The following is a 26,628-nucleotide window of genomic DNA, read 5'->3' on the forward strand; positions in this document are numbered from 1 at the left end:
GACGTGAGGCGGCATACAACTACCCACAGGTAGTCGTACCCATTGACTTGCGGGAACGGTCCTACGAAATCCATGGACATGGAAATCCATGGCCTCGTAGGAATTGGTAGCGAGTGCAACCACCCTGCTTGTAGGTGGTTGCGCGGTTTCGCCGTCTGACATGTTCCGCACGTTACGCAGAACATGTCGACATCCTTACCTATTCTCGGCCACCAGTACCAACGTCTGATGTATTCGGACGTTTTCTGCGGCCCGAAGTGCCCCAGTGTGGTATGTGCGTGGTCGATCACTACCTCAGTGAGCGACCGACGTTTTAACGGCACCCTCGGTACACATAGAACCTCCACTCCTTGGCGGTTCTTTGTGTAGATCAGACCGTCGCGCACTGCGAAGGTCTTGAAGTGCTGGGGATTCTCCAGCACTTTACGAAACGTATGGTCGTTTCGGTACCCCGACTTCACTGTCTTGATGAAGTCGACATCTCGTTCCACCTTCGTCCGCAAGGGTGGTCCCGACGTCAAGGCCTCAGCCACCGTCGGGTCGCTGAGGTCGATAGCTTCGTTGCTAATGTCCTTGTTCTGCGCCGCAGCCATTGCTGCTGCCTCAGTCTCACGTTCGTGACGCTTCTCGTCCAACCTTTGAGCCGCCATCTGTCCCATTCTCAGTTCGAGAATGCGATTGGAAGGCAGGTCGTCTCGCATGGGGTCAAGCCGTTCGTCCGCATTCACCATGTGGTGAATGGGGACCACGTCGTCCGGCGTGTCGTTCTCGTAGTACCTCGACAAACAGTCGGCAACCTTGTTGTCGCTGCCTTTGATGTACGATATCGTACAATCAAAGCGGGAGATGTACTCATACCATCGAACCTGCCGGTTCGATGGATTGGCGACGCCGTTGAAGAACGTCAGGGCCTTATGGTCCGTGACGATGTTGACTTTTCGGCCAAGCAGCTTGTCCTCCCATTTGAGGAGGGCTTCCATAATTCCAAGTGCCTCCTGCTCGTACGTATGGTACGCGCGTTGTGCACTCGAGAACTTCTTGGATAGGAACCCTGCAGGTCGACACGTCTGCCACTCGGGTCCTTGACCATAGACGGCTCCGACTCCGAAGACGGAGGCGTCTGTGATGACCCAGATGGGCTCATCGACCTTCGGGTCGATGGGCTTGAGTATGGGTGCGCGACTGGCAAGTGCTTTGATGGCTTCAAAACACTTGTCGTGCAGCGCACGCCATACGAATGTTCGTTCATTGCGACACATCTCTGATAACGGAGATGTGTAACCACTTATCTCGGGCAAGAAGTGCGCGAGGTAATTGACCAGTCCAAGGAAGCGCTGTACTTCCTTGTACGATCGCGGGGCTCGCCATGTGCGAATCCTCTCCATCTTGTCACGGTCGGCGTGTAGTCCTCGGTCATCTATTAGATGACCCAGACAGTCCATGCGCCTCGAGTAGAGGTCGCATTTCGTTTGACTGAGGTAGAGCTTCGCCTTCCTCAGTCTCTCGAATACTATCCTTAGATGTTCTTCGTGTTCTTCGATTGTATCGGAGAACACGAATATGTCATCTAAGTATACGTGGACGAACCGGCCGATACAGTCCCGGAATATTGTAGTCATCAGCGACTGGAAAGTCGCTGGTGCATTGGCGTCACCTTGTTGCATCACCAGACTGATGAACGTGCCGTATGGGGTGGAGAACGCCGTCTTCCAGACATCCTCCGCCACGATACGGATCTGTTCGTACGCGTCGGACAGGTCAATCTTTGACCTGAACTTCGCCCGGGCCACATCCATACAGATCTGGTCTTGGTCAGGGAAAGGCGTCACGTCTTTCCGCGTGTTGTCGTTGCGTTTCCTCGCATCGATAACTGTACGTAGTTTGCCCGACTTCTTCGCTATGCAAAGAAGTGGGGCTGCTTGACCATTCGGGATCTGGGACGTCTGGATGGGTTGCCACCATCCTGCCGCCGTGTACCGTTCGATTTTGTCGAGCAGTTGCGGTTTCATGGCCTCCGGACACCTGGGCAGGTGGTACCGGAGGGACAGGTCAGGGTCGATGAGAGGTATGCGGTGGTTCACATCTCGAAACGGCGGTAATTCGAGAGGTGGGGAACACATGATGTCCTCGCACATTTTCATCCATTGTTCCCTGTTCGCGACGACCTGCGGGTCGTCGTCGAGTGTCTGCCGAACTTCCTCATCCTTGAGGAAGTTTAGTATGGCTCGGTCTACCTCATCGTTTGTACCCAATGGGTCCAATCGACCAAGTGAGTCCCGACGCGGTTGTTGTGCTGAATGTACCATAGGTACATTGGCCTCCGCAATGTCCGGCATTGCGGTGTCGTGTCGGTTACCTGTTCGCACCGGTACCTTCCGACGGTTCACCACCTCTGGTTTCAGACGTGGTGGATCGGGTACTTCACGAACTTCCAGTCCATTTTTTGTAATGTTAGGTACCACGTCCATACTAGGGCGTGGTACTTTCATTTTTTTCACTGTTTTCTCTGGTACCACCTCCAACTTTGGACGTGGTATCGATTCTTTCGTTGCTATTTCCACCAAGGAATCGACGGCGACGTCGATCCCTTCCCCCTTGAGACCATAGGCCCTTCCTCAGCGAAGCGAGACTGGGGGGGTTGCACCGCGGTGGATCTCGCCGCGCAACCCTATTGCTTCGATGATGACGCGAGGCGGAGCTGTGCCGTCAGTCGCGCACTCCGTGTATCCCGCCGATGCTCCAGAACTTCCGCTTCCTGGGCCACCGTGTAGGCCGGTACTGCCACCCCATCGACCCAGATCTGGTGGGTGCGGAAGTCGAGGACCACGTTGTGCTTGATGCAGAACGTGGTTCCCAGAACGACGTCGTACCTGTCGATGTCAACTACGTCCATGTAGTTGACACCGTTCACGGGGCCGACCTGGATACGGGGGCGTGCTCCATAGTTGATGGTGGTGCGACTACCCTTCGTACCTAGCTGTAGATTGAGGGGCTCCCTCAGATCTACCCTGTTGGCCTTGGCCAGGAACGCCAGTTCCGGGGACATGGCATCGGTCGTACACCCTGTGTCGAACAGCGTGTACGCCTTCACGCCATTGACGTCGATCTCCGCGCAGAGCGTCCGAGTCGCTTCGGGACTGCGTTCTGGCTGGTCCGCCGGCTCGGAGGTCCTTCGGATCTTCGAGTCGTACAGCCAGGCCGCCTTCATGGTACGGGCTGGCGGTAGCGTTTGTATCGCGCTCATTCGGGTAATGTCCGTCATGGCGGCATTATACGATGGGTGTGCCAGGTTTTCCTGGCTCACCCGAGTCGACGATCGGCGTTCCACGCGCATTGCTCGGAATGTCATGAGCCCGAGCTGCGCTACAGCTCCATCCTCATCGTCATACTCGTCCACAGGAGACTCGTCTCCTGGGTCGTCGTATGCGTATTGCGACCCGCCATACTCAGATTGAGGATGGTCGGTCACATTCCCGTTGTCGTAGTCGGGCACGTCCACCGTCTGGTCGACGTGCTCGTTAGACTCGGGCTGGACATGGACGAATCCATCGTCCTGGTCCTCCCCACTGTCCTCCGCAATCCGTGCCGCATACATGCGACCCGTCTTGCTGGGTGGCATTCTGCCACCGTTCTTACACTTCTCCTTTTCTCGAGAAGTGTGTCACATTACTGAGTGGAACTTGACCGTTTCAAACGGTCCACCCAGAGTGCATTTGGCCCGTTTCTAACGGTGTACCCGGGCTCGGCCGGAGCACTCCGGGTCTACCGTTTGGAGCGGCCGCCGCCAGCAACGAACCGGCCGGAGGGAGGGTGGTGGTTTGGAATAGTCCGGCCGGAGCTCTGGTGAACGTACCGGCCGGAGGCCTTGAGAAATATGGGTTTCCTACGGTCCGGCCGGACTGTTATCCAACGTCCCGGCCGGAGCTCTGGTCAACGGTCCGGCCGGAGGCCTCAAAAGATTTAGGCTTCCTACGGTCCGGCTGGACACATACCCAACGTTTCGGCCGGACCTTTGATCAGTGTCCCAGCCGGAGGCCTCGAAAATTTGGGCTCTCAACGGTCCAGCCGGAGCACTCAGCAATGGTCTGGCCGGAGCACTCAGCAATGGTCCGGCCGGCGCACTCAGCAATGATCCGGCTGGAGGCCTCCAAAGATTTGGATTCTCAATGTTCCGGCCGGGACCGGGGGTTGGTTTCTAACCTTCCGGCCAGACCCCAGATGAAACAGTCCGGCCGGGCAAAATTCCACCTTCCAAACATCCGGCCGGAAGCCTTGCGGAATCTGGGCTGTAAACAATCCGGCCGGTGTGTAGCTCGGGAGTGTCGTGCTCCCGGGCGCGATATTCGAGGGGCGGGCTAGTCTGTTGCTTCCGGAGTGGGGGAATGTGGGTCGAAAGGGGTGCATGATGGTCAAGGGGAGCTGTGCCAATGACGTGGCCTCGTACGACACCTCAGGGTCGCAGACCTCGTTCTTGGTTCTCCAAGCCTCGCTGTTGACCCCGTTCCTGACTTGCTCCGTGGTCTCTGTCCTACCTCGCTCTCGTCCTCGTTCCAAATGTGCCTCACTCTCGCTCTGCAGTCGCTACACTTGCTAAACCCGTTCCGCAGTGATCTTGTTCTCGTTCCGTAGTCGCCCTCCTCGTTCCGCGGGTTCCTGTGCTCGTTCCGCGAGCTCCTAAGCTAGTACTGCCGATCCTTGTACTCGTTCCGCGAGTTCCTATGCTCGTTCAACGAGCTCCTATGCTCGTTCCGCTAGCTCCTATGCTCGTTCCGCGACCACCTATGCTCGTTCCGCAAGCCCTTATGCTCGTTCCGCAAGCCCCCTATGCTCGTTCCGCGAGCTCCTATGCTCGTTCCGCGAGTCCTTGTACTTGATTACGTCGCACCGTGTCCGTCCGAAAGATTCTCGACAGCCCGAGTGGTCAACACTGACTGACCCAGGGAGCCTCTCCCAGCTCCAGCGAGTGTATGGGGAAATGTGCGAGCTATGCTTGCAGGTCTCTAGATTCGAGGTGGGGAGAGCTAAGGTATGTACAAGTCTTCGTGGCACTGTATGCCGCCGAAGCTGACTAATAGTAGGTACTTGCTATATATGGTAAGTAATGCGAAATCGCACAAAGTCCATCAAGTACAATAGAAATGGGTATCGGAAGGAATAGCGAAGGTTGTCAATATGCTCGGAGGGAATGGCAATGACCAGGTAGCTCAAAATAAGGGATATACGTACTGTCCGGGCCTATGTGGGGGGCACTCCCCACATCTCCCCCTTACTCGAATTGTGACCGTCCCCGGTCACCTACTCCCTGCGACAACACTCCCTAACCGAGAGCGATCCACTGCGACATAAATGACGCGAGTCCGTCCACTCGATCATCTTCTACGCCACGTCCTCGAGTCGCGCTGAAACCGCGTGTGCAATCTTCACCTCTGTCGAGCCAGCCGCAGTCCCGATTCGCCTCGGCAGTCGCCCCCTCTGCTTCCGCACATGGCAGGTATTCGACAATCCAACGTCCGTTCTTGTCTAGGTGACCGCGGCTGATCAGCTCATCGTCGCCCGCCTCCTCCGGGATGTCGCATTCGGCCAACTCCATTAGTAGACACCCTCCACGTCGAGGCTCGTTTGCGCCGTTGATCACGCTATGCTGCCAACCACCTGATTTGGCACCTTCTCTCCGCAGCTCACCCATACTCGGAGTGCCGCTCCGATATTGCTCTCGTTCCGGTGAACATTGCATAGTGTGATCTCGGGTCGCACCTAACCAGCGCATGAACCCGCCGCGTACCCGCTGGTCTGCCTCCGCGACTGCCTTCCTCGCCTTATGCCGTGGAAGAAATTCGATGCGCCACTGCCCGCGCTCGTCGAGGTAGCAGCACCTGATAAGCTCGTCATCGCCTGTGTCTTCTGCAATGTTGAGCTCTGCCGACTCCAGCAGTAAGCACTCGCCAAATCCAGATTCTTCCGCGTCGATTGCGAGGTTGAGCTGACAACTAGGTCCAGCTTCTCTCCGCGGCTCCCCCGTACTCGGATCCACGCTCTGTGGTTGCCCTCGTCCCGCTGGGCTTTGCATAGCATGACCTCGAGTTGCACCGAACCCGGGCCTGCGCATGAACCCATTGCGCAGCCGCTGGTCTGCCTCCGCAACCGCCTTCTTCGCCTCATCGCACGGAAGGGACTCAATGACCCACTGCCCATGCTCGTCGAGGTGGCAACAGCTGACTCGTTCCTCATGTTCCTCTTCCAGCGTCCTGAGCTCAGAGATCCCAACGAAAAGACACTCGTCGAGTACTTTACTCGACTCTCCGCTCCGCGCCTGCTCCCGGTCCACTGCGGTACGCCTGCTCGGGTTTCTTGGGACGCCGGTCCGTTCAGTGTCGCCCTCCCTCGAATACTCGCCTACGTCCTGCGCGCGATCTTCAACTACACAAAACGAATCTCCCTCCGCATCTGTTCTCTCCGCCTCGGCGCGCGGCAGGTCCTCGACAATCCGGCCCATGTAGCAACAGCCGAGTAACTCGCCATCGCGTGCTTCCTCCGGTACTTTGAGCTCACTAGCCTTCCCGCGCAAGCGCTCCGATGCGTCCGTTAGATCGTCAAGACACCATGCCCTAGTAGTATTCATGGATTCGTCTCCCGTGCACCCTCGGAGTGCGCTGCACGCCTGACTACCTGTGCTGCAATGTCCACCAGCAGCTCGCGGCGGTCGTTCATTATCCCTGCGAGGATCTCTCTCACTCGGCTCCGAGCTCCACGATCGCTCTCGATCTGCTGAGCTCTGCGGCCCAATGCTTCCTGGGTCGGCGGTCCACCCAGTCTCACTCCGTGTTGAGTGCTCGTCCCTCCGGTTGTTAGAGATCACCACGTCGCGCCTTAGTCGACCGCGCTCGATCGCAACGTACTGAGCTAGCCATTCATCCCGTTTGGCTTCCTCGTTGATCACATGTGAGTCATCTTCCATCGTCCATCCGTCCGTCTGATTGACCGTGCGCAAAGCCATTTCAGCCTGAGGCTGTGGAACGTGCCCCCACAGTCGACGCCCATCCTCCGCAATGTGCCAGCACGCGATCAGGACGTCCTCGGGTGTCTCCTCAGGTATGTCCGCGTCAAGTTCGCCAAAGTCCCCCAGGAGCCAGACCTCCTCAGGTACGTCTTGACTCGCAGACTCGGGCTCGTAGCTGTTCATCCTGACTCCTGGATCATCAGCGCCACATTCGGCTTGCGGTCCCGGCCATGGTTCCTCCGGCGAGTCACTGGTCTTGCTGACTTCCGTGCAGTCCGTGCCTTCACGTGTGTGGCTCGGTTGGTCGGTCGTCGCGTCCCTCTTTTCCTTGTCCGTAGGTATTGCTCGTTCGCCGCATCCTTGCAACGCGTCCCACTGATCAGGTCCCTCGTCGCGATCCCTGTTCCGCTGTGTCTTAGGCTGCTGGACGTCCTCAGGCTTGTCACGGTCCCCCTTACTCGGCTCGAAGCTCCAGGCACGGTCCGTCTTGCTGCGCCCAGATGCTGCAGCTCGCCCTCTCATATGTTGTTGCCCTGGTGAGTCGGATGGATCCTCGTCCGTTTGCAAGGGTTGGCTGATCACCGTGAACCCCACCTGCAGTACCTCGCCGGATTCGCCGTCCTGCACGTACCCACTCGTCCATCGTGTTCAGAGCGCGTGTTCTCCAGTTGCGTGGGCGACAATCCTGCTGCTGCGACTGTCTGTGTCATCGCTCTCCAGGTCCCCCTACGACCAGCATGTTCATCGGCTCGCTCCCCCATACTCGGCTCGACACTCGCACGCCGGTTCGCCTTGTTCCCTGTGCGCCCGCGCCTACCCGTACCGTATCCTTGCCCCGGTATGTCTGCTGAGTCCGCGAAGCAACCATTCTGCTGGCTGATCTCGGTGATCTCGACTTGCCAAGCGGCTTCGCCACCACCTTCCTCAATGTACGTGCCCGTTTCCTCACGTCTAGTGCGCCCGTATCCCCTCCCCATCCCCGACGATGTTCCGGCTGAAGCTTCAAGCACTTGCCGCTTCGTACCATACCGGATCTTGCCCGCGCCTCTATCCTCCATCTCCCTCGTACTCGACTTCCAGCCCTGGCCCTGACTCGTCTCCCCACCCGCATGTACGTATCCACCTCTCGCGCGTCGTTGCCACGGTACGTCATTCGTATCCGCCAGGAATTCGGTCGATGCACTGATCTCGAGCAGGTTCACCAGCAAGACCGCCTCGTGATCTCCATTCTGCGCGCGCACGCCCGCACTCTTACACTTGGTACGTCCATTCTCTCCTGGCGTGGATATCGATGTCCTTACTTGACCCTGTGATCTCGCCGCCTCCCGCAGGCTCGCGCCCTGGTCCGTCTCGCCATGCGCGCGCGCTAGTCCGTCTGCCGCAGGGCATTCCGGGGGTATGTCTGCTGAACCCACGAGAGGCCCGGTTGGTTGGCTGACCTCGGCCCTGTTCACCTGCGACACCGGTTCGTGATCGTCGTCCAGCGCGTACTTGCCCGTTTCCTCTCGCTCGGCCTGTCCATCCCTGGTTTGTCCACACGACGACATTCCCGGTTCGGCTTCCAGCCGCAGGGCACGCCTCGTGTTGCTCTCGCCACTCCTCTCGTCAGTCACCTCCCCCTTACTCGGCTCCAAGCTCTCGCCCTGGTTCGTCTCGCCGCGTGCATGTACGTCTCTGTCTCCCATGCATCTTGGCCATGGTACGTCTACGAGAGCGCTGGTCGGCTTACTGACCTCGAGCATGCCAGTCTTCACCTGCAACGGTTTGACCTCGTGGTCGCCGTCCCGCATGCATTCGCGCGTCCCCTCGTGCTCGGTCTGCGTGTACTCGTCACGAGTCGCCTCCGTATCTTCGGGCCCTGTTCCTTCGGTCCGTCCTTGTTCTGGGCTTGCTACTCGGTTCCCGTCTTGACATACGCGACCTTCCTGCTCGGATTCGGCTTGCTCGCCACCTGGTTCCCGACCTCCTACCTCCCTGTATCCACCCCTAGCCTCTGAAACCCCCTCATCAGGTGCCCCTTGCGGCCCGGATCCGCTCCGCTTGCGACTAGGCTCGTTCGCCGGACTTCCATCTCTCGCCGTCGTGTCCTCGCTTGTGTGCCTGTTCGACTGGGTCCCGACGCACGCGTCCATCGCATTCTGAGACCCATGCCTCTCCTGCTCACTGGCTTGCGTTTCGACTAGCGGCCCCTTCCCAGTCCTCACAGGCTCCTCATTTCGCAAGAGTGTCTCGAATCGCCCTTGAGGTCCCGTGAAGTTTCCCGCCATGCTACACTTAGACCCGGTACGCCGCGTCCGCAAGCTTCCTTCCGCCTCAGCGCGGGTCTCTACTGCTATGCTCGTCTTGCGGCCAATCTTGTTCCGCATGCGCGCTGCTCGATCGGTCCGCTGTACCTCGGTTGCCCTGGATCGCTCTTCATCGTCTGCTGGGCTGTTGGCATTCGTCTTCGGTAGATTCTGACCCTCGCCAGCCTCCCTCCGCCCGCGCTCTAGTCTCGAGCCTTCATTCCGTTTGATTCGCCGCTGAGTCGTCTCCCTTCGGTCCTCATTGCCCCGCGACTGTACGCGTCCCTGCGTGCCTCCACATCCTCCGATCGCTGGAATACTGCCCGTCGCTTCCGGCAGCGCACCTCGCCAGATGGTATCACATGCGAACCGGCTCGATAGGTCGGGAGCCCCTTTTGACCTCAAGAAACGACGGACGGCGCATACCCACTCTGCGACTCGGGAGACTAGTGGTCCTGTACTAGTGAACTGCGCAGGCCTTGGTCCATGCACTTGAACGGTCGTCACCCTGGGTCCTCTCTTCCCTAGCTCTGCCTCCTCCGACTGGCTATCGTCGATGTCGCAGACCTCGGCACGCTCCCTGTCGGCAGCCATGTACCTCGCGTCCTGCAGCTCGTATATGCGCATCGAACTGTTCACCGTAAGGATTCTGCTCGCGAGTCCGTTCTCATCCCTCGCTCTGGCCAATTGCCCGCGTCTACGCGGCTCGTCTGTGTGCTGCCAGCGGACGTCCCGGCAACCGACTGCTCCGAAAACCCTCTCACGGCCTCCATGCACGCTCCGACCTGTCCTTGTCTCCTCCGGCCCGCGTCGAAGTCGGTGTTCACTATGCCCCCTCCGGGTCTGCCTGCAAACGACCTCCTAACACCGTCCTGCGCGACTGCCGCACTCTCCGTCGCGCCCGCGAAGGTTCCCTGGGCTCTCGCTCGACCCTCCTTGCTGGTACTACCGTGCGCGCTCCCTCCGCAGTCGACATGTTCCTCCTCCGTGGAAGTGTCTCCGCGCCGTCGTGTTCCCTCCGTAGTCTGCTCCCGCAGCTCCACGTCGTCGCCTCGAGCTACGATCTCTCGTCTCTCAGTCTTCAGTGGGTCCTCGAACTCGCCTCGCTCCTTCCGACAGGGGACATCCTTGAATCCCGCCGTTGTCGCGCTCGCACTTGCTCGGCCCTCACTCCTGTCCCCCGCGCTTCGATCTCCTTCGTTCCTTCCATGCTGGGTGCTTCGCTCGCCTAGCCGTACGTCCGCCCAGTCCGCGTCCGCCCGCTCTCGATCCTGAGCCTCGCCCGCAGTTCCTTCCGCGACGTGGTTACAGGCAATCGCTTTGAGTCCCGCACCTCGTCGCGTAAATGCTCCCATTAACCTGTGTCCGGACGTCCGCGTTCCTTCCGCTCGCTCCTCCCGTACCTCCGGTTGGCCGACTGGACCTGCAGTCCATTGTCTCGATCCGTCCAGAGACTCGTCTCGCTCTCGCTGTTCCCTCCGGCGCACCTCCTTCCCTGAGCTCGCCCGTGCCGTACCCGCCATTGCTCGGCTGTCCGTGCTCTCGCTCCCGTGCTCGCGTCCCGTCTGACTAGACAGAACATGCTGGCTCGCCGTGACTTCCGAGCGGGCGTGGCTTAACTCTCCCGTGGGCGTGATGGTTCGACTCGTCCGTCTGTTGTAGGTAGCCTCGCCATAGATGCTCTTCACTTCGACCGACCGCGTGACTCGAGCTTGACTTCCTGTACCCGCGTCCTCGATACGTCCCATCATGTCCAGCTGTACCTCTGAGCGCCGGTTGCCCTCGCTCCTCCGCTGATCCTGGTCACTCACAGCAGGCCTTAGCTCTGCATCATATTGACTTTCTCCCACTTCCGATCCTTGTAGTCGCCAGCTGCCCTTGCCCTCCTCCTTAGATCGCGTCGGAAGGGACGTTGTTCCCCCTGAAGCCTCGCGTACGTGAACCGTCTCCTTCCGCGCGAATACAATGGCCCCGTCTCGCGAGAACAACGGTCCCGCAAGCCAGCGACTGGTCGTGAGGGCGTTGTCGGGGTTTCCAGCTTCTGTCGAGGCTCGTCTGAACGTTGACGTTCCTTCCGCGTCCTGCTGCCTTGCCTCCGAGCTACCCTTCTGCCATGCAATGCTCCGTCTCACCGTCTTCCTAAACCCGTCCTGTTCTCTCCGTAACGCGCCGTACTTGAAGCTCGTCCATTCCGTGTCCGTCGCTAGACTCTCGGTGCTATCCCCCACATTTCCGCATGCTGTTCGTTCCGACGCAACGCACTGGTGTGAGTCCCGATCCCAGCTCGCCTGCCTCGTCGATTCCTGCGTTGGAACAGTTCCGTGAGTGAGCGTTCCCTTCGACGACGAGTTTGCGATCGCCGAGTCCGTCGGCGGACACATGAGTAGATGCATATCAATCCGCCGACCTGCTATGTCGCGTTCGTTCAGTCGCGAGTCTTCTGGTAACTCACTTGAGCCGAGAATCGCCCGTCTCTTTCCCCTCTCAGGTTGTCCTCGCTCATCTGCGCAAGGGTCCGCGAGCTCGTTCCCACTCTTCGCACCGCCGGTTCGCTGGCTACGAGCGTTCGCCTGTCGTCGATCTCGGTCTACTGGCTCTTGAACCTCATGCGCCGCTCCTTCCGAATCCAATCTTGCAATAAGGTGATCGTCGACAGCTGCAGGGAATCTCGCGCCTGTCCAGAGAGGTCCATACGCAAAAAGATGACTAGTATTGAGGAAACACAAGGGTCGGGAAAATGAACGCGCCAACTTGGCGACTTGGGCGACCAGCGAGGCGCCAGTAGGCTGTGCACACCGTGGTTCGGGCGCTTGTGCGATCGTCTCTCGCCTGAGTCCTTTCTCCACCAACTCTGCCTGCGACTGCGTGTGGTCCTCGCTCCCGATCTCGTTGTACTTTCCCTCGTCCATCACGATGATGCCCCCTTGTTGGACCCTCGCCAGGTTCGCGCACTCCCTGCTGCAGTCGCGTCCACCATCGCTCCGCTGTGTTCTCAAACGAGGCGCGTCTTCAACTCCGAGCTCAAATGCGCTCGTCGCGTGCTCCTGCACATGCAAGTCAGTTCTCGCGGAGGGAGATCGATGTCCACGGTACGCGTAATAGGTGGAGGAGGACCCATAGGTGAGCCTAGTCTCTGTCCCTCGAATCACGACCCGTATGAACGCCTGCGCCTGTCGCTCCTGCTGCTTGCGCGTATCAAGCACTTCCGCCGTCGCGCCATCCCGCCCTTGGGTATCTTGCCGGATGTCTGACGCGTGCCTTCCCTCCGTCTGCATGCATAGTGCGCCTCGTGGAGTTGATATGAGGCCTTCGACTCGCGAGGAGGGTGGACAGCTTGTCATGGGACTTCTGCCGGTACGTCTGTCCTTTAACGCTGTTGTCGCGACCCGCCTAGTCCCCCGTGACATCTGTTCAGCTTGCTGGTACAGCCGCAGCCATTCGTTTCCGGTTTTGAAGACTCGTCTTGCCGCCGCCAGGAACTCGCCGACCTCCTTCTGTTCCTTACTGCACGCGCTAATGGCTGCACTTGAAGCCTCACCACCCGCCATCCTCTTGTCGTCACGGCCTAGCTCGCCGTCGAAATCCCGGCCTTGCGCGATGCCCGTCGTCGCTAGGTTCTTGCATGCAAACCCCGCCCGCCGTGAGTCTCTCGCCCGTGGTCCTGGCTCGTCTCGCTCGCTCGACACCCCGCCTGTGCCGCGTCCAGGAGCCCCCATTCTCTCGTCGTCCTCTCGTTCGATGTCGCTTACACTCGAGTACTCATAGGTCCGCACTTGGTCGACTAGGTACGGCACATCCGTTGCTCCTCGATCTCCTCGCGTCGGAGCCAGCACCTCGCTGAACGGGCTTCTGTGTCGGCGACCGACCACTGCAAGACACGCGTCGCTCCCAGTGATTCCACCGGTGAGTCTAACCTCCGTAATCACTTCTCGCGCCCGTCCTGATCCTCGTGTCTCAGTTCCCGTTCGCTCCTCCGGCCGCGGGTAATCGTCTTCGACCGTGAAGCCTCGTCTCGGCGCCGCCAGCAGATTCCCGACCTCTTCCTCTATCTCCGCGCCGTGGTTGTGCGCTTTGTACTCACGGTGGTCGATCGTGTACGTCTCAGTCGCGGTCTGCACCTTGGCCAATGGCGTCTCCTCCCCGCCTCCCGTCCTTGCCCCTCTCGCTCTCGCATATCCTTGTATTCGATGCTAATGTTGCTAGTTGCCTCTAATCTTTGAATCCCTTGCTCGCGTGCTCGGTTACTCGCTGGACTCCAGGACCTGCCGGTTGAACGTTCGCTCCGGCTCTCGTATCCTGACCTCTCTAGCATCCTGAAGTTGACCTTCGCGCGACAGGCTCCGAGCCCTAAAGTCGCTCGTGTATCTTCCGTTACGACGCGCTCGCATAAGCTGAATTGATGCAGTGATGCTCGCCTAGCTGAACGCTCGTCCCGCCCTCTGTTCGCCGCTGCAACTCCTTCCGACCTGTTGTGCGGGTGCGTCGTCTGCTCCGAGTTCGTGGGACTAACACTGGTGTCCGACGATATTGCGTCGCTGGTCCGCGTGGCCTTGATCCTAGCAAGTCTATCTCCCGCAGGTTCGTCGACTCGCTCGAACGTTCTTGCTCTGAGCCGCGATATTTCGAGGAAGAGATCGTCGAGTGGACATGGACTGCTGCCCGACGCTTCCGTAGGTACCTGTGTCATAGAGCTTGCATTACCCGTGTACACCTCCCAGCTACTTCTTCTATTCATCGCGTGTTGCCTCCCCGAACCGGCAGCTACACCTCCACGCATGCCTCCGGATTGCTCGTGAATGCTTGAATCGTCGGTGCTCGCGTTCGTCCCGGGTCTCATCGTCACGGTGATGCTCTCGCTCAGGGTAGCTCCTTCGTGTGTCCTCGCCGTACTTGCTACTCCATTCCAGAACTCGCGAAGCGTGAGTGAGCAGCCTCGGTGAACCTGCGAGCGTACGGTGACGTGGGCGTCCGAGTCGGCCGTCCCACCGCGAGAGGCGTCCTCGACTAAGACAATGCGCGCGTGCCAGGCGACTCGCTCCTGAATCATCGTCTCGAGTCCCTGTCTTTCCGCAGCGACGCTCGTCTGCGCACCGTGTTGACCCCCGGGATCACCAGTGGGGTTCTGCGATTCCGTGGATTCAGTCACCATGCCGCCTGCGTGTGCGGTAGCTGGCTCGTAGGTCGCGGTCGCGGGTCCCGGTCCCGTAGCCCGCTCGTAAGTCCAGGGTGCACATGTTGAGGCTGTGAAGAGCTCATCGAGTGCGTACGTGCTGTCGCCTCTGAGACGACTAGTCGCCGACTCTGTGACTGACTCGAACCGTACCGTTGCGGTCGACCTCGCGACTACGTCCGCATCGCGCGTTGGTGTCGGTTCCACATGCGCTGTAATGGTAGACTGGCAATGAAGGGAATATTCCTCGGCTCGCATGTACACGATCCCAGTGGTGACTTCGGTAGTGGATGGGAAATGAATGGGGTGGATTGTGTGTGCTTGCCTGTGCTCTGAGCGCGATGACGCGAGGCTGTAGGCGGAGCGGAAGAAGCACGAATAGGGAACCACCCCTCGCGGTGGGCTCCAGTTGTGCAGCTCGGGAGTGTCGTGCTCCCGGGCGCGATATTCGAGGGGCGGGCTAGTCTGTTGCTTCCGGAGTGGGGGGAATGTGGGTCGAAAGGGGTGCATGATGGTCAAGGGGAGCTGTGCCAATGACGTGGCCTCGTACGACACCTCAGGGTCGCAGACCTCGTTCTTGGTTCTCCAAGCCTCGCTGTTGACCCCGTTCCTGACTTGCTCCGTGGTCTCTGTCCTACCTCGCTCTCGTCCTCGTTCCAAATGTGCCTCACTCTCGCTCTGCAGTCGCTACACTTGCTAAACCCGTTCCGCAGTGATCTTGTTCTCGTTCCGTAGTCGCCCTCCTCGTTCCGCGGGTTCCTGTGCTCGTTCCGCGAGCTCCTAAGCTAGTACTGCCGATCCTTGTACTCGTTCCGCGAGTTCCTATGCTCGTTCAACGAGCTCCTATGCTCGTTCCGCTAGCTCCTATGCTCGTTCCGCGACCACCTATGCTCGTTCCGCAAGCCCTTATGCTCGTTCCGCAAGCCCCCTATGCTCGTTCCGCGAGCTCCTATGCTCGTTCCGCGAGTCCTTGTACTTGATTACGTCGCACCGTGTCCGTCCGAAAGATTCTCGACAGCCCGAGTTGGTCAACACTGACTGACCCAGGGAGCCTCTCCCAGCTCCAGCGAGTGTATGGGGAAATGTGCGAGCTATGCTTGCAGGTCTCTAGATTCGAGGTGGGGAGAGCTAAGGTATGTACAAGTCTTCGTGGCACTGTATGCCGCCGAAGCTGACTAATAGTAGGTACTTGCTATATATGGTAAGTAATGCGAAATCGCACAAAGTCCATCAAGTACAATAGAAATGGGGTATCGGAAGGAATAGCGAAGGTTGTCAATATGCTCGGAGGGAATGGCAATGACCAGGTAGCTCAAAATAAGGGATATACGTACTGTCCGGGCCTATGTGGGGGGGCACTCCCCACACCGGGCTAGTTTGTAATCATCCAGCCAGCCGGACCCCAGATGAACAGACCGGCCGGGCTTCTCCAAAACCAGCCAGACCCCTCAGAATTGATCTGCCGGTGATATAACAACAAGAATTGTTAACCCCCAAGCTCAGCTGGAAAATGACCAAGGTTGTATCAACCAAGCTCAATATTTAACCACCCACCGAGCTCAGAGTTGAACCACCGAGCCCAGAGATGAGCCACCAAGCTCGGTATCAAACCACCGAGCTCAGTAGTGAGCCACTGAGCACAGTATTGAACCACCGAGGTTAAACAGCTAGGCTCGGTGGCCGAGAAAAATTGGCCGGGCTCGGCGCCGAGGATAAATGGCCGAGGCTCGGGCCGAGGTTTGAGCGCCGAGCTCGGTGAAAACCGCCGAGGTCAGTATCAAAGCATTGAGCTCAGTTAAGGGGCCCAGTTAAAGGGCCGAGCTGAGTGTTCAATGACCGAGTTTGTTGTTGAAGCACTGAGCTCGGAAATGGCCGAGGTTAAACCACCGAGCTCGGTGAAAAACGGCCGGGCCGTCAGATTGCCATATAAGGAAATTTGGTATCATCTGGTAGCCCTTCATTCACAGAGTACAGTATATGTTCCCTAGTGTACAGAGATGCCTAGTTAGGTCAGAGAATACAAAATAAAAATGCTCACAGGCTTCTCTGAGAACATACTATTCAACTCCTGAGGCCAGTTTTCTTTTCCCACAATGTTTGACTATCTAGAATGTGCTATTTCAATGCACAGACTACATCCCCAACAGGAATAGTCTTATTCTTTGAAGCTGAATGCAGGACAGGAGATAAGGGGCATACATGTTGGATAATGATGTTCACTCCCTGCAGCCAACATTCTTTCCAAATAGTGTTTGACTATCTAGAATGATTCATTTCCTCACAATGAGTGAGTCCTCCAAAGGAATAGTCTTATTCACACAAGCTGAATGCAGTACAGAGTTAAGGGAATCTGGTCTCATATGAGTATCACTCAATTTGAACAATGCTGATCATCACTTCTGTATCCATGCATGATATAGCTGAAGAGTCTATACATTGGACAGATGTGTCGCATTTTGCTCTGGCTGGCCTAGGACAGTGCACCGGCCGGACCGTTTGCTACGAGCAATGGCCGGCCGGACCATTGGCAATGAGCATTGTCCGGCCGGACCATTACCAATGGAGAAATGTTTATGTGGCCAGTGCAATGCGCATGGGTGCACATCACAGTTTGATACAGACAATCATTCAAAGCAGGCCCCATCATGACACAATAATGCATGTTCCCCTTAGCTCCATGCTCAGTTCAGCTAGGAAGAATAAGACTATTCCTCTTGAGGACTTTGCTGTTCATGTTGGATTAAGCCATTCTAGTTTGTCAAACATTGTGGGCAAAGCATATTGGCTTTACAAAGTAAACATAGTTCACATGTATCCCACTCCACCCTTGACACCTTAACTCTGTACTGCATTCAGCTTGTGTGAATAAGACTGTTCCTTTGGAGCACTTACTCCATGTGAGTAAATGAACCACTCTAGATGGTGAAACCCTATTTGGAAAGAATATTGGCTGCAGGAACCAACATTCAAGTCAGACATGCATATCCCATACCTATATGCCCTTATCTCTTGTCCTGCATTCAGCTTCAAAGAATAAGACTATTCCTGTTGGGGATGTAGTCTGTGCATTGAAATAGCACATTCTAGATAGTCAAACATTGTGGGAAAAGAAAACTGGCCTCAGGAGTTGAATAGTACGTTCTCAGAGAAGCCTGTGAGCATTTTTTATTTTGTATTCTCTGACCTAACTAGGCATCTCTGTACACTAGGAACATATACTGTACTCTGTGAATGAAGGGCTACCAGATGATACCAAATTTCCTTATATGGCAATCTGACGGCCCGGCCGTTTTTCACCGAGCTCGGTGGTTTAACCTCGGCCATTTCCGAGCTCAGTGCTTCAACAACAAACTCGGTCATTGAACACTCAGCTCGGCCCTTTAACTGGGCCCCTTAACACTGAGCTCAATGCTTTGATACTGACCTCGGCGGTTTTCACCGAGCTCGGCGCTCAAAACCTCGGCCCGAGCCTCGGCCATTTATCCTCGGCGCCGAGCCCGGCCAATTTTTCTCGGCCACCGAGCCTAGCTGTTTAACCTCGGTGGTTCAATACTGTGCTCAGTGGCTCACTATTGAGCTCGGTGGTTTGATACCGAGCTTGGTGGTTAAATATTGAGCTTGGTTGTTACAACTAACAATTCTTGTTGTTATATTACTAGTGTATCAGGGGTCTGGCTGGGAGAAGCCTGGCCGGTCGGTTCATCTGGGGTCTGGCTGGATGGTTAGAAACTAGCCCGGCCGGACCATTTACAGCCCAGATTTTGCAAGGCTTCCGGCCGGCCTGTTCACATTGGAAGTTGGGATTTTGCCCGGCCGGACCGTTTCACCTGGGGGCCGGCCAGACGTCCGAAACCAACCCCTGGCCAGGCTGAATCATTGCTGAGTGCTCCGGCCGGCCCGTTAGTGATGAGCCCGGCCGGACCATTGAGAGCCCAAATTTTTGAGGCCTCCGGCTGGGACACTGATCAAAGGTCTGGCCGGAACATTGGGTATATGTCCGGCCGGACCGTAGGAAACGTAAATTTTTCGAGGCCTCCGGCCGGACCGTTGACCAGAGCTCCGGCCGGGACGTTGGATAACAGTCCGGCCGGACCGTAGGAAACCCATATTTCTCAAGGCCTCCGGCCGGTACGTTCACCAGAGCTCCGGCCGGAACGTTACCCAACACTCCGGCCGGACCATTCCAAACCACCACCCTTCCTCCGGCCGGTTCGTTGCTGGCAGCGGCCGCTCCAAAAGGTAGACCCGGAGTGCTCCGGCCGAGCCCGGGTCCACCGTTCGAAACGGGCCAAATGCACTCCGGGTGGACCGTTCGAAACGTGATTTCCCACTCATTAGGCTCAGTGTGTCCGGGCTCGCCGCAACTCCAGCACACTATGGTGCTACCACTCGCGCCAGTGGTCGTTTTCCCTGCTGGCGCTGGTGTGGATTTCGGCGGACCCTTGTCGCTGACCACCACCGCTTTGGACACCGGTGGTGCTGGCTTCGACGCCACCACGGCCCCCACACTTGGTCGGGTCATGAATCGAGCGAACGGACCAGTCGTCCTGGCTCGACCGGCCAGGACTGCTGGGGCAACGGGCTTCGATGTACCACCACCATCTCTGGTGGTGGTGGTTGACGGGGTCGTCTTAGAGGCCGCCGCCGACAACATCGCAAACTCGTAGTCGCTTGCTGCCTTCACCATCTTACCGAACGACGATCGTTCGGGCGAGATGTAGGAGACCTTTCGTAAGGTCTCCTCCATGTCTGAAGGTAGTGCCGCTAGGAATCGTCGCTTCCATTCATAGTCCCCAGGACGCTCCGTCATGCGGTCGGCGTACTGGGACATCCTGTCGAGTAATTCGGTGACCCCACCACTCTTGTGGTAGGTCACCTTATTCCACGATTCGGCGGCCTTAATTTCACCATCTTGGTGAATGAATCGCCGGTGCAGTGCGGCGATTGCTTCCGCGAACCGCCAATGTCGCCTCGTCCGTCGAGGAGACTGTACATGACGGAAATACCAATCTTTGGCACCGTCAGTCAACGCATTCCCGGTGAGCCGTAACCGGTCCATGTCTAAACGTGGACCCGTTATCCGGAGCACTGAGAAGTACGTTAATAGTTCGAAGAGCCATTCTTCGAACCGGTATAGGTCATCGGTGCCAGCCCAGGTGGACGGCTTGTCCATCTTGGCCGACCTCAAGTAACCTGGTGCTTCACCGTCTGGATCGTCACTCACCAGTTCCTCAATCATGCCTAGGCATCGATCGAGGGAGCGACTGGTGTTGTGCGCTGGGCCATCCATGTCCCTTTCGGATGTGGATGGTCCGTGTTCATGAGTACTACTACCTTGCATGTAGGAGTACATGCCTTGGTAGTCGTACTCATGGCTCGTCTGTCCAGACGACGAACTGGAACCCCCTACTCCGGGTGGGAATGATACTCGTACTCCCTCTCGGGAGTACGTGGATCTGTTATCAGGTTTGGGTACTTCCCCGCGGAAGTACCTCCTGATTTCTTCGCGAGCAGCGGTCTTTTGAGATGCGCTGGCCTGCGGTCGGACGCCCTCCGAACGAGGGGTCGTACCATGCTTCCGTTCCGCGGGGGATGGGGTTACTGGTTCAGTGCCCTCATCCGTCCCACTGCTGCTCGATACCGACGGTCGCCTGAACGGTGGGACCATGGTAGGAGAGGGCGATTGCGGTGGGGCCCGGTAGTGATAATGGATCTTATCATACTCAGGCCCTGACGTCCGGTAAGGTGATCTTACCTGGCGACTACTACTCGGGGTAGTAGTCGTCCGTGTCGGTATCGGGATCCTGTCCCTTGCCGCCCGACGTCGTTGGTACTCCTCTTCTAACTCTCCTCGCTGGCGAGGGGAGTTGATGGCCTCCGCGGCTGCCTTGAAAACCGGGTCCTCCTGGTCCTCAGGTTGGGGTACTGTGTCCCGTACCCCTGACGTCTGTATCGATTCCGTGTCACTTACTGCGTCGGTATCGGACATCTCAGCTGCCTGGCGGACAGTTGTCATTTTCTGGTTTGCGTCTTCCAATACTGCAGCCAACTTCGCGTCGAAGTTGGCCGCATTCTGGCGAGACTCCTCGCGGAGCTGGCCCAGCGATATCTTGAAGTCGTCAAGTGCGCTCAAGACTTTCGCCGCCTTACGGGATCCCGTACGGGATCCTGTTCGAGAACCGGTTGCACTGGAAGCTCGGGATCGAGGTTTGTGCTGTTCTGTCCTCGATCCAGCAGAATGCTCCTTCGCAGGCGCATCCTGTGTGTTGGTCGTATCGGTAGAAGTCGCTCGTCGAGATGACTGAGCCCTCCTGCTCGATACCCCTTCTTCGGGCCCTAGGTCCTCACGCTCCTTCTTGGTGGAAGGAGACGACGAGGTCCCATGTGGTTGCGCTGAAGTCTCGACCTTACTGGTCGAGGCCTCATCACTTGGGTTGCCTTTCGGGGCAGTTGGTGACGACGTATTGGTCGTCATCGGAGATGCTTTCTTTTGAAAGCGGCCGCGGCTATCTCTTTGTGGTAGCGGCCTGCCTGTTCGGTCGTACTCCGTGATGGAGTGATGTTTTGTTATGATAGATCCCGCTCGACGTTCTCAACGTCGTATTCGACCGCACGCACTTCTGTGTAGAAGTTCGAGCTTTCGAAGGAGCGTAAAAAAGTGTAACGCCCCCTTACTCACGCCGTGATACGCTGCACCCAGTCTCTATTCCAGAGTGGTGCGGTATCGGTGACGAGTGTAAAGGAACTGGAACTCCCACACTCGCTGGCGCCGTCCTTAAGGGACGGCGCCTACGCACGCGATCGTAGATACATTATATGTCCTAATTTAGTAACTACGTGAATGTAACGTAGCCACGTTACAGTAGGGTAGGGCGAACCTAGGATGTCTCCCTGGTTGCCATCGCGGTGAAAGACCTCGTCGAGGTAACGCATCAACTCGTCGATCTCGGGGAACGACCTAGGAGCGGGAAGCGTATCGTTCGCCAGCAGGATGGCCCGGCTACGGGACTCGAACAAGAATCGCTGTTCGAAGGTCGGTTCGATGGTTCGAACGATAGTCTAAGTTCGGAGGCACGTACGATCATCCAACGGACTCCGTGAGCCCAAGCCAGCCACTCTCCGGGACTGTTGGCATCGTATCGCGGCTCGACAAGTCCCTCGGTCTTGAGGACCTCTAGGAGGCGGTAGTAGCGGGCAGCATACGCTTCGGAAGTTGGGTCGAGGTGCGGCATGTTCGTGTAAGTCAGGCGAACTCCTGCAGCTGTCTCATATCTTCGAGGACTGTCACCGGCTCCGGTTATGACCTTCGCCGTTCGGGGACGGTCGCCCGTTATGCGGAACCTGCGGAAGGCCGAGTTGGATTCTCTCATGTGTTAGTAGGTCCGGGTCGAGCGTTGTGACATTCTCCGATTGGCTGCTTTCCTTATCACTTTCATTCATCATTTCTTATTTCTCTTGGCTCTCTTGGTCTTCGGACCGTATTTTCCTGTATATACTCTGGGACTTGTTCCCTTCGAATCTCAGAGACCCCCTTACCCTCTCAATCTCACCTCGCGCCGGCGAGGTTCGTCAGCCAGTCAGTACGTTCGAAAGTCAGCAAGTTCGCCAGTCAGTCAGTACGTTCGAAGTCAGTCAGTCAGTTCGCCAGTACGTTCGCCAGCTCGTAGTTGCCCCGAGAGGCTCTACACTTCTTCCCCTGCCGTCGCTCACCTCTCTTGTCACCGTTCGTTCGACACGTCTGTCGAAACCCTCCCTCCTACCTCCGAGGCTTAGCCCCCGTCTTCGAACAGTCTTCGACATCTTCGAAGCTCTCCCACGTCGTTCGGAGTCTTGTCCGTCCTCCTCCTTCTTACCTAGACCACTGTACAGTCCCCCGTACATCTCATAGACGCAGAGGCCTCGCATACCACTGCTCGACCTCACGGTTGGGTTTTTGTGTGGCTTTTGTGTTCTTTTCGGTCACGTCAGCGGGGCAACAATAATAAGGGATGTCCGACGTGAGCAGACCGTGTTGCGGCATGGATCCCCAGATCCCGAGAACCCCGCCTCCCTGCGACCTCACCACCCTCCCAGCCCCTGCCCCTCCTGCATCCAAGGCGTGTCGGGGTGTGGGCAGTCGTAGGTATCGTCCTGGTCTTCATCATCCCCTAGTGACCCGTAAGGTGGGCCACTTAACCATCATAATCTCCCCGCGAAGGCGCGTTGAGCGCGCCTGTAGTTACAATAGGCGCTTATCCATCACATCACCAAGGGCGCTCCCAGAGCCCCCGCCCCCCCTGCACCGTGTCCGCCTTCACAATGCCGCTTGCAGCCCAATGTATAGCACGCTCAAAACCCCCAGGGCTGGTGTCAACCAACGAGGGCGGCGCCGAGAACGACTCCCCCCAACGGCATCGTTTGTGTCGAAGGATTTTTAAGCGAGTCGGGGGCCCGCCGACATGATCCAGTCCTCGCCCTGCTTGGCTGTGGGTGCTGTGTAATTGCGGAGACCTCCTCCCCAGCAGTGGCAGTTTTCATGTAGCGAGGGGCAAGCTCAGGCCTGGCGTAGCGGGAGCGGGATCGATGGGACAGGAAGGGGATCGGGTCTGCAACCCGCGATCGGTTTTTTGAGGTCGTCCGCGGTCCCGATTCGTTATCGAGTTGGTCGATATAGGGAAGAAAGGAGTGTGGGGTCGAGTTGGGCGAGTCTTGACACTGAGTGAGGATGGGACGGGCGAGAGAAAGGGCAGATGGGTGCCGATAGCGCGGGCGCTAAAGGGAGATGATGGTGGTGCGAGGTCAAGAAGGGATCGGCGCTAGCTTGCCTCGGACGCGTCTGTGCCAGCGATGGCCGTACGGAACACAGCGTCGACTGTGGCCGCCTTGGTGAAGTGCTTCAGCACTGAGAAGCGCTTCGTCAGCTTGAGGTCGCAGTAGTGCGGGTCGTTGAAACTGGCATGGTAGATGATTCTTTCCCGATAGACAGTCAGAGGTAATGCGCTTAACTTGTCGAAGTAGTATCACCGTCGTCCCGGCAGGTCGAGTTGTTGGCTGCACAGGAGCCGGCATTGTTAGACAAGACGGGCATGGGTCGTACTGCTCTCCCCGGCCAACATCAGGAAAACCCTCTTTCCGTAATTCGTGGTAATGTTCTAAAATTGTCGATAATACACGGAACATGGCAGAACACTCAATAATACTTTGCCATTATGAATCCAATGCATCACACCTCTCGTATTCGCGAGTATTATTCCGAAGTCAGTACTTGTTTCTCGCATGTGCAATAATTTGCATATATTCGTATCACTGGGTACATATTGTCTATAACATCGTGGACTGCATAGTATTGAGCTCAAGGGTCTAGACTACATCATTACAAGTTGGTACTACAGGAGTCATTCACCTGTGGCCGAGCACAGGTATACCTATGCATATCCCAGGCTCGACCCATGCACGTACCCACCCGGGTACAAATCCGCCACAGCAGATACAAGATCCGCATAGGCAAGCGAGACGGCGGGCGAGCGGGACAGCAGGCAGGCGGAATGGCAGGTAAGCGGAATGGTGGGTAAGCAGGACGGCGAGGGGGATAACAGGTGAGAGGAAGACAAGTGTGAGGGACGACGGATATAGCGAGATGGTGGGCGAGCAGGACAGCGGCGAAGGGGAGCGACAGGGAGTTCGACAACAGACGAGGGGGGCGGCGGGCGAGTGGAATAGCGGGTGGACGAGCTGGAGAGAGGGTGAGGGCGAGAACGGGTGACCGAGTCAGCGCGCGAGCCAGCGAATTAGCAGACAAACCAGTAAGATGACGTCGTGGCGTGCCCTTCCTCAGCAAGCCTACGCGCGCTGATGCTCGGTGGGCTTTTGCACGCCGCGCTGAGTGCCTGGCAGGCTGTTGCTCATCGCGGTCCTGCTCGATGGGCTGTGTTGTACCGGGCTTGGGCACATCATACTGGTGTGCGGCGAGCTGGCCGATGTCGTACCAGCGCGCGCCGTATCCGTAGGTACTTGCACTTGTTGGGCAAACATGCGCCGGGGCTGTCTCCGTCATGTCACGGTGTTAGGCTCCGTCAACTCATCCTTGGTGGGCATTCCCGGAGTCGAGGTGAAAAGCGGGGTGCTCACCCGACTCACTGGCCCTGCTGGCCGCGACCCGCGTTCCTCCCTGCATCTTAACCCTTCGCGAGGCCTCCAGCGACGCTCTTAGCGCGTCGCTGGGGGTCGTTGCACAGCGCGATCTTGGCCTGATCAGTGGTCCGTTGTACACGCCGTCTCCCGCGAACGGGTCCACCTGTGTGTACTGAAGGTCAGCGGCGGGTAAGCGAGGGCAAAGCAGGCAGGGAGGAGCGGGCTGACAGTGAAGGCGGAGTGTGCATGTGAGACTGGAGAGTCGAAGTCCAGCGAGCGCGCGTGACGTGTCGTGGCTGATGAGGCGCTTAGCACTTCTCACGAGTTGCAGTCAAGTTGCAGTGACGACAAGCCATTCCCCGTCCCTCCCCATTCCTCGTCTCTCCCGTGTCTTTCGACTCGAACGCACCGCTCGCATGGCCCTGGTAAGCCGCAGGACGATCATGCGGGCTCGGACATGCCCGACCGGACGAACGACGTCGGGACTGGTCGCCGTCCGGCGGTTGAGCGGTCGAGCGGTCGCTCCGCGCTGGCCAAGCAGCCGTGCGTGCGGAGCCGTCCGACAAGAACGATGGTACGAGACCGCCGTCCGAAACATCCCGTCCGGTCTGCTACAGACTAGACGGCCGCCGCCCTCGATCCTCGCCGCCGTCCGGTATGGTTCTCTCGTCGTCCCGGACTCGCCACCTCCCGCGGTCTGCCGGTCGACCCGGCTCGCGTCCCCGACCGACAAAGACACGACGTATCGCCGTCCAGCGAACAGGGTGGACGGGACGGTGGGTGCCTCGGCGGGGAGAGTGTTCGGCCGAGTGCTAGCGTCAGGTAAGCATTGTTACCCATCCAAAATCGAGATGGCTGCTAACCGTGCGACCCTACTCGTCTGCCGCGTTGCTACGCAGGTTCCGCGTTTGAGACTTGAGTGCCAGCACATACGGAGACAGCTCGGGGACGTCGTGGAAGGTGAGTCGATGTGCTATTGTGCACAGGATGATACTGATGAGCACTCGTCTGCCGCGTTATCAACTGGTATGCGCCTCAGACGGTCGCTATTTGCTCACCTCCGGTCGGTCTGCTCACCTCGGGAAGACGTCGTGCTCGCCGTCCGGGGCGCAAGCACAGCCGACGAACGGGAGGCGGGCATGTGAGCAGATGCGGTGACCTTCTCGTTCGCTCACCAGCCGCAAGCTTGTCCACCCATTTGCCCTCTTGCATGCTCGCCTGTTCGCCCGCTCGCCCACCTGCCGTCTGTAACGCCGCCGCCTGGTCAGAGTCGCCCCCTCTTGCATACTTGCTCTCACATCCGACTCTGTCCGCCCTCCTGTATGTCTGCCAAAGGGGGCCTGTTCTCTCGCCTGCCTTACCTCGCCCGCATACTCTCTCTCGTGTTTTCAGCCTTCTACCCTCTTGCGTGCTCACTCTCTCGGCTTCTTGTTCCCTCACTGTCTCGCTCTCGCGCGTCCTCTCGACCTCACTCTCGAGCATTGTCTTAATGGCTTGATCCTTCATGCACTTATCCTCTCGCCCGCCCGTGTGCTCGCCCATCTATGGTTTGACATGCTCATTCGGTGGCTCGTCGGCTCTCTGGCTCACCCACTGGCTCTCGCCTGGCCGCCTCCTCTCACTGCTCTCACATGCCTGTATATTCTCGCTCTGTCACATGCTCCTACATCATCTCGCCTGCGCACCCTCTCGCCCGCGCACCCTCACCTGCGCAACGTCTCGCCCGCGTCACCTCTCGCTCGCACACCCTCTCGCTCGCACACCCTCTCGCTCGCACACCCTCTTGCCCAGGCCCCTCTTGCTCGTACATTCGCTCGCTAGTCCATCAAGCCGTCCACCCACTCTTGTCCGTGCTTCTTCGCTATGCTTTCTCTTGCTGGCGCTCTCACGCGCCCACTCGCCTGTCCACTCATTCGGCGCCCATTTGTCCCACCCCCACTCTTGCCGATGCTCCGGCAATCCCCTCCACCCACGCAAGACTCTTACCCGCTCTGGCGGGCCTGTATACAGGTGGGTATGGGTACAATAGGGATTGATCTTGGTATATCACGAGTACGAATTCCGCT

The 26,628-nt window shown here is 58.0% G+C and overlaps 5 protein-coding genes across 5 annotated transcripts; 1 reads left to right on the forward strand and 4 right to left on the reverse strand.

The window, feature by feature from the left end:
- Positions 1 to 5,140: 5,140 nt before the first annotated feature.
- Positions 5,141 to 6,179, reverse strand: B0H18DRAFT_74023 (uncharacterized protein). Its single transcript, XM_048039228.1, has one exon. It carries the CDS (start codon positions 6,104 to 6,106, stop codon positions 5,318 to 5,320), a length of 789 nt encoding a protein of 262 aa, XP_047887639.1. The 5' UTR covers positions 6,107 to 6,179; the 3' UTR covers positions 5,141 to 5,317.
- A 914-nt stretch (positions 6,180 to 7,093) lies between these two features.
- B0H18DRAFT_1038631 (uncharacterized protein) lies at positions 7,094 to 7,703 on the reverse strand. Its single transcript, XM_048030458.1, has 3 exons — positions 7,598 to 7,703; positions 7,417 to 7,533; positions 7,094 to 7,331 (listed from the first exon to the last, which is right to left on the reverse strand). The coding sequence occupies exons 2-3, from the start codon at positions 7,517 to 7,519 to the stop codon at positions 7,177 to 7,179; spliced, it is 258 nt and encodes an 85-aa protein (XP_047887640.1). The 5' UTR covers positions 7,520 to 7,533; positions 7,598 to 7,703; the 3' UTR covers positions 7,094 to 7,176.
- Positions 7,704 to 8,912: 1,209 nt separating this feature from the next.
- Positions 8,913 to 9,469, forward strand: B0H18DRAFT_1038632 (uncharacterized protein). Its single transcript, XM_048030459.1, has one exon. The coding sequence runs from the start codon at positions 9,263 to 9,265 to the stop codon at positions 9,455 to 9,457; it is 195 nt and encodes a 64-aa protein (XP_047887641.1). The 5' UTR covers positions 8,913 to 9,262; the 3' UTR covers positions 9,458 to 9,469.
- A 3,693-nt stretch (positions 9,470 to 13,162) lies between these two features.
- Positions 13,163 to 15,181, reverse strand: B0H18DRAFT_74045 (uncharacterized protein). Its single transcript, XM_048039229.1, has one exon. It carries the CDS (start codon positions 14,960 to 14,962, stop codon positions 13,328 to 13,330), a length of 1,635 nt encoding a protein of 544 aa, XP_047887642.1. The 5' UTR covers positions 14,963 to 15,181; the 3' UTR covers positions 13,163 to 13,327.
- Positions 15,182 to 23,699: 8,518 nt separating this feature from the next.
- On the reverse strand, positions 23,700 to 24,811 carry B0H18DRAFT_1038649 (uncharacterized protein). The gene is made up of 2 exons (XM_048030460.1): positions 24,791 to 24,811; positions 23,700 to 24,734 (listed from the first exon to the last, which is right to left on the reverse strand). Exon 2 carries the CDS (start codon positions 24,483 to 24,485, stop codon positions 23,805 to 23,807), a length of 681 nt encoding a protein of 226 aa, XP_047887643.1. The 5' UTR covers positions 24,486 to 24,734; positions 24,791 to 24,811; the 3' UTR covers positions 23,700 to 23,804.
- Between the last annotated feature and the right edge of the window lie 1,817 nt (positions 24,812 to 26,628).

The sequence above is a fragment of the Fomitopsis serialis genome (genome assembly GCF_022376445.1).
Source record: "Fomitopsis serialis strain Sig1Antser10 chromosome Unknown B0H18scaffold_120, whole genome shotgun sequence".
Taxonomy (NCBI): Eukaryota; Fungi; Basidiomycota; class Agaricomycetes; order Polyporales; family Fomitopsidaceae; genus Fomitopsis; species Fomitopsis serialis.